Here is a 7,248-nt window from a genome sequence, read left to right on the forward strand (position 1 = left end):
CACCCCTTCCTTCTCTATATTATCTTCTCTCTCCTCTCTTATTTTCTCTTCCGTTCTATGCGTCTCTGTTTTTCTGTCCTCTTTATGCTCTGTTCCTTCTAAAATTTCCATAAAGTGATTTTTCCACTCTTCTTCGCTTATTTCTTCATCTATACCCTCTCTTCTTCTTCTATATTTATTTATGTGTTTCCACGCTTCTTGTTCTGTTTTGATCTTCTTGATTTTCTCCATTTCTTCTTCTTCGTGTCTTTCCTTTCTTTGTTTTCACCACTGCTTGAATGCCTTCTTTTCCTCCATGAGCGCTTCTCTGCTGCATTTTCCTTTCATAAACTTTGTCATCTTCCTTGTCATCTCTCTTTTTCTCCCTTTCCACTCCTTGTCGTACCACGCTTTCTCTCCCATGCCCCATTTCCTTATCTTCACTTTCTTCTTTGTCATTGCTTCGTTTATCTTCTTTTTGATTTCTGTCCACATTTCCTCTACTGTTCTCCCCTTGTAGGTCCAATCTTTGCATTCCTCCAAGTATTTTTCCACGCTTTCGTTTGTCCATTCCCTTCTCTCCTTCTCTTCTTCCTTCTTTTCCTCGTTTTTTTGTAATTCCGGCCCCCTATTTCTATTTCTAGCGACATGTGGTCCGACTCTGTTCTGTTTCCTACTTTCATGTCAATTATTTTTTCTATCGCCTCCTGATTGCCAATCACATGATCTATCACTAAGTTTCCCCTCTCCCCAAAATAGGTCCATTCCTCTCCCTCTTTATCTCTGCCATTGATTATCGTCCAGCATATCTGTTCCAGGTTCATTAGCAGGGTTCTTCCTTCCCTGTTTATTGTCTTGTCTTTTGATTCTCTACTTCTTTCTTTCCCTAGGTCCTCGTTTATAGGCCCTCCCTCTTCTCCCGTTCTTGCGTTCCAGTCTCCGCCGATGATCATCACTTCCTCTTCTCTTTCGTCTACTATTTCCTCTATTTCTTTCCATGTCCCTTTTGTGTCTTGATTATAAATCACCATTATCCTGTACGTCTTGTCATGGTATGCTATTTTTCTTGCCACTATATTATCCCTTATTCCTTTGTATTCTATTTCTTTCAGTTCCTTTTTTATACCGGTTATTATTCCCCCCTTTGCTCTTCCTTTTTCCTTATTCTCATTGCTGCTCAGCATTTCCAATCGAATTCTTTGGGTAGTCCTTTCTTTCCTAATTATCTTCCTCTGTCCATGTTTCCGTGAGTCCGATCACGTCGAATGTCTTCAAATATTCCCACACCTCCTTGTCCTTACTTATTAGCCCTGCTACATTCCAGAAGCACATTTTTCAGCAGCGCTCGACAACGAATTGGTTGATGCTGATTGTTATTAATATGAATTTGAACTGTTATTACGATCTCGTTGGACAATAAGTCGGATGCCAGTGGTCTTGCGCGTTGGGTCGTCAATGGAGTCATCGACTGTCGTTGTCATTTCTTCTGCGTTCGTTTCGGACTGGTGGATGGACTTGGAGGCGAGTTCGTCCGTGTTGTCCCCGAACCGTGCGTTCTAGAGGACGACGATGTGTCCGATCGTATGCTTGAAGAAGAAGAGCTTCGACTTGGTGTTGAGGAACCCGAACTTGTGTGTTGCTTATTCTGATGCAGCATCGTATGATGCCGTCGTCCGCACATATGACAGGATCTGGCCTTGCACTCACGCGCCGAGTGTCCTTTCCTCAGGCACTTCAAGCACAACGATGCTTCTTTAACGTCCGTAAGGCGCTTGCTCACGGGTTTGGCCTTGAAGGTGGTACACTTCCGGATGGGGTGTTGCCCTTGGCATGTGTTACATGTTGACGTAGCCTGTGACGTTGTGAAAGCGTGGCCCGGGGAAGAGTTTTGTCGTGGGCGATTGCGCGTTGTCGTCTCTTTCATTAACGGAGTCACTTTGCGGCTCAACTTGCCACAGCTAGCTCGTTTTTCTAAAAAGGCTAGTAAATGTTGGACTGACGACATTTTCTTGACGGTCAGGGTGAGTTCCCATTTGTTGACGATATTTATACTAATTTGTGAAATAAGCATCCCATTAAGAACGGTATCTAGAAGGGATTCGCCGGTGATTTCTAACGCACGTAGGTGTTGTTTGAAGTTCACGACTACTGCTTCTAAGGCTTCGTATGTGTCATTTTTCATCTTGGGAATATTCATGCAGATTTGTCGCGTATTATCAAACTTTTCTATTAGCGAAGCGAGGGCATTCGCGTAGTTTGCGGCTGTCGTGTCCAAAGATTGTATGTACTGCGCTGCTATCCCGGTTAAGGAGGTGCGGAGGTAATGCAGCTTTTGGTGTCGGTTTGTCGTTGTGGTTGATTGTAGACATGAAGGTGTCATGAAAGGATTCCCAATTATCCACGATACCGTCGAACGTAGGCAATTGAATCTCCGGTAACCTTACTGATATTGGCCCGGAATCGGTGCTGGATTCGCGTGTTTTCGGAGTTGAAGTCGAGGTTTGTCGTATGTTAAATATATGACGGTCTATCCGGTTTTCTACTTCGTTAAATTGATCAGCTATATCGAGACAGTGAGTTAGGTCTGGGCCGTCTGACTGCCATCCTCCTCCATCGCGTTATCCTACACGAGTGCGAGTTTCTCTTTCTCACCCTTTCTGCTCGCTCCTTTGCGAGCATAACTCGCTCGCAGAAGAGGTTGGAGAGCATCATATTCCTGTGGCCCGCTCAGCATCGCTGCTATGGTCGCTGAGGGGGTCAGCCTCTCGCCTATGACTTGCCGCAGGGTGTAGCGGGGTAGCTCCCATGCCGGGCAGGCCTCCAGCGTATGCTGCGCCGTGTCCCTGTCTTCCCCGCAGTGGTGACAGATGTCCGTCGTGTCCCGTGAGTATCTGGGTCATTTTCAAGGTGAGCGGGAGGCTGCGGCGGCTTCTCCATGTCCCCCAATTTGGGAGAACTGCCGCCGCGCCTCGGTGTTCGCCTGCTTCATTGATCGGCTGGGATCGCCACTGGTCCCATGCGTTCTCCTCGGCGGTTCCTAGGTCGTCTAGGGCCGCCTGCCCGGCCGAGTCCCATCCCGAGTCGTACGGTCTCCTTTGCTCATACCTCTTCTTGAGCACCAACGCCCGGAGTTCCCACGGCGGAGACGCGGCCAGAACGGGCGCCGACGCGTGCGACACTGCTCGGTATCTTCTGACGATTTTGATGGCAGTTACCCTGTGCAGCCTCCTGAGAAGCAGGCTGCTGCGGCGTCTCGCCATCAGATCGCCCGCCCATACCAGGGCCCCGTACATCACCCGGGACCGAACGACGCCCTCGTATATTCGGCGCACCGCGACTCCCGCCCCGCCGATGTTCGGCAGCAGGCCGCACAACCTCACACATCCTCATAGATAGAGTAAATTTTCAGCAACACGAAAGAAGCAAAAATCTTCTGTCATCTAACATTACAGTTGGCTTATGCACACTTGACAGTTGAAAAAGAATTTAATGATGCCCTGACGCTGAACACGCTGACACATGGACTGGTTCGCCTGACACGCGCAGCCTATGGTACGGCGAACATCCCTACTATTTGATTGAAGGCAGTTATGTAATGCCTTCCAAATATACTCAACTTCTTTGGTGGTATTCTTATTTTCGCAGACACTTTTGATAGCCTGCTCTTGATCCTCGACGTGGCGATTTGAACCGAATCAAACAGCACGGACTGCGACTAAACCGTGCAAAATGCACGTTTGCTGCACCTACCGTTGAGTTCGTGGGACACAGGCTCGACACTCAGGGCGTCTACAAGTCAGATGGACATATCGAAGCGATACACGACGCCTGCAAGCCCTAATTGTTTCTAGACGCACTAGAATCGTTCATCGGGAAGGCAGTTGGTAAGTTTACCATATTACCTTTATTCTCAACCTAGCGACTAAAGCCTGTCCGTTTAGGGATATACTCCTTGTCTCACCTGTCTAGTGAATACCGACTACCAATCACGCGTATGAGGAACGTAACAAAAGATTGTCGTTATTGCAAGTTCTCGTTCCTTACGAGTCTATCCTACCACTACTTCTCACGACTGATGCAAGCAAAACTGACCTGGACGCTGTGCTGTCACATCGCTTAAGTAACGTAGGAGGACGTACAATCACGTAGACGAGTAGTACAATAACCCAAACCGAATAGCGTTACCTACAGATTGATAAATAAACATTGACCATTGTATAAAAGCAGCGAAAATTCTTTCACTCTATGTATGCCTGTCATTTCACATTGAACACGGATCACAAGCCATTAACATAAATTTTGCATCTGGAGAAGTAGTTGCCAGTACCGTGGTACGCTGAGTACCTTGCATATTTTAACTACGATGTAGTGTTCAAAACAGCCGAAACTAACGCCAATGGAAATTACTGTTTCAGTATACAATGACGAACAAACAAGAACAGGTCACTGAAGTCCATCCACAGAGTTTCGGCGGAGGACAGAGAAGATACGGACAAATTTGACAAGTTCATCTTGTGTCAGATCAAACAGTTTCCTGACCACGCCTAATATATCGGCGAAGAGACACAACAAGACCCCTATCTTGAAGAAATCGTGCAGTTCTCGGAGTTAGAACGCACACAACGGCCACAAGGCACTAGAACTCTATTACACTCTGCCTGTTGGCTGTCTAGTATTTGAGCATAAAGTGACGCTGCCATATGACAGACAGCCGATCCTCCACGATCTATATGCAGCGCACATATGCATCCTGAAGAAAGCTATGACACGCTTATCCGTTTACTGACCAGGTATCGACGCAGATACCGAGTGCATTGCTAAATCATGTAGCGAGTGTACAAAGCACGCGTACGCCCCATCCAAGTTCCGTCACCATCATAGGAAATATCATCAAGATCCTTGAGAACGAATTTATATAGACTACGCAGGTTCGGTCACAGCGAAGATGCTCTTGATCTTCATTAACGCCTACAGCAGGTAGAGTCGAGATCAAAACCACCAGTTCCACACTGAGCACAATGACATTTGTGATTCTGGATAAGTTGTCCTCCACATATAGTACTTCGATGACTGTGGTCTCGGAAAACTGGCCTCAGTTCATTTCCGTCGAAATCAGGACAATTCCGCAAATGAGTAGCGTGAGGTAGCACAAATTTATCTCTCTGTATCATCTTGCAATAAATGGACAGTCTAAGAGATACGTCCAAACTGTTAAGGACTCTTTGGAAAAGGTTAGATTTCCCGAGATAATATAAAGAAGGTGCTCACTCGACCGAACTTTCTCCAGCGCAGCTTTTCTTAGAACGAAAATTACGTGTACGTCTTGATCTACTGCGACCTCAAAGTACACAAACGAGGATTACCGAGAAGCGACAGGTCTGATTCAATATCACATTCTGCAAATTCTAGTCGACATAACAGATCTACTTTCCTTCCGGTAATGTACGCATAGGCACGCAAATCCTAGATACAATCGTCACACGACTCGAAGATTTACACTACAAGATCTCTATTTTGGCAAATCCTACAAACACCACATTGATTAGATAAAAGCAACTGAGCACAACCAATTATTCCGCCGACCTTATTCTACTAATGATTTCGACAAATGTCCAGAGTCGTCGAGAAGACTTCGTTTTAACGACCACGATTTCACACCTGTGACAATTCAACGTCGCCTCATGGATATACCCCAGCAGTAAGTTTGCACTCTTGCAAAGCAGCACCGATTGTCGAGATTGACTCGTCAACCCACAATCATCTCGCCGACGAAAACCAGTCCGATCATATCCACTCCAGCCTGATCGAGCGACAGATTCCTAAAGGACAGACTAATGTTATAACATTATAATAATGTTATATCTTGTAAGAAGCTATCTAGATATCTGTCAATATAGATGTCGTCATGCGAATCGCACGAAAGGAAAGACACAAAGAGGCCAATAAGAGATACAATCTAGTTTAGAGAGATTAGAGAGATATTAGCATCCGGTTCTGTACAGAAAATGTCACGGGGATGAGATTAAGGTCAAAGAGCACTCAAGTACTTTTTTGGCGTGAGAGTCTGCGACGCACATGGGCCCATGATATTCCGACTGCTATTGAGAGCGCAAGAGGCCCCCTACAGACTTCCACTTCTGTCGGCAATTGGGAGGTTTCCAGGCAATAAACTGCGCGAAATAATGCAATCTCAAAAATAACGGCATACATAGCGCATATTCTGTCGTAACATTCACAATTTGTCATATTATCGTTGAAATGCTAACACTTTAACAGAAGTAAAAATCTATCCGTTGTTATAATTTTCGATATAAATTCGTTACGAAACAAAAGTCTTTTATATGAAAGGAGATTTATTGTTGAAATATCTACTAGTATGAACGATATAATAATGACCAGAGATGAATTCATTCTTCCATTGTTGTAGGTGTCCAATTTTTCAATCTGACGGATCTTTTCAAATAACACGCTTCAATCATTCGAGGAATATACCTATGGGTTTCATTCATTGTAATATCCATAATATCATCAGACCAGATTAATATAAGAAAAGTATATTATGCCCTAAAGGATTACTGATATGTTGCGGATTAGTATATCTTTCTTCCGAAATAAAAAATCGGAGAAAACAATTGAATTATCAGACTAATATTTTAACCACCTATTAGATACACTACTGCGTACATCCATATTTGTAACTAATTTATCACTATAAATAACATGCTCCTCGTCGCTTTTATTGTATTCGATTATTTCTTCGGAGAAATCACATGCCCGGAGACCTTCGTTACGAAATGATTCTGCCGAATCAGAACTTGATTATCTAAACGAATATCTGAAAGTAAAATAAACAAACAAAATTATTAAATAAGAATGAGACAATGAAAAGAAGTTTCTCACTGAATGTCTTATACATATCTGACGAAATAATCGAGAGCTCTGCATTGTATAGTGTTTTATAAAAGTACGGTCCAAAATTTTCTTAACTTCTATTGTATCCACATAGATACACAACTCACGTGGAAACAGCATATTAAATCAACAATAGACAAAATACAGACAACAAGGAGACAAATGCACTGGCTAACAAGTCGAAAATCCAAACTAAGCACAGAAAATAAACTAAAAATATATAAAACAATTATAAAACCAATCTGGACATACGGAATACTACTATGGGGGACAGCAGCAAAGAGCCATATAAACAAAATAGAGACAACAAGCAAAAATTCTTAGAACAATAGTAAACGCCCCATGGTACGTTAGAAA

At 43.9% G+C, this 7,248-nt stretch overlaps 1 protein-coding gene across 1 annotated transcript; it reads right to left on the minus strand.

Annotated features, from left to right (window-relative positions):
- Positions 1 to 1,443: 1,443 nt before the first annotated feature.
- LOC122576923 lies at positions 1,444 to 2,682 on the minus strand. The gene has a single exon (XM_043747841.1). The coding sequence runs from the start codon at positions 2,357 to 2,359 to the stop codon at positions 1,457 to 1,459; it is 903 nt and encodes a 300-aa protein (XP_043603776.1). The 5' UTR covers positions 2,360 to 2,682; the 3' UTR covers positions 1,444 to 1,456.
- Between the last annotated feature and the right edge of the window lie 4,566 nt (positions 2,683 to 7,248).

Source organism: Bombus pyrosoma, linkage group LG17, assembly GCF_014825855.1.
Source record: "Bombus pyrosoma isolate SC7728 linkage group LG17, ASM1482585v1, whole genome shotgun sequence".
NCBI classification, from domain to species: domain Eukaryota; kingdom Metazoa; phylum Arthropoda; class Insecta; order Hymenoptera; family Apidae; genus Bombus; species Bombus pyrosoma.

Bases quoted from the DNA above. Each gene is read 5' to 3' on its own strand.
- LOC122576923 (XM_043747841.1), bottom strand. From the start codon at position 2,359: ATGACACCTTCATGTCTACAATCAACCACAACGACAAACCGACACCAA.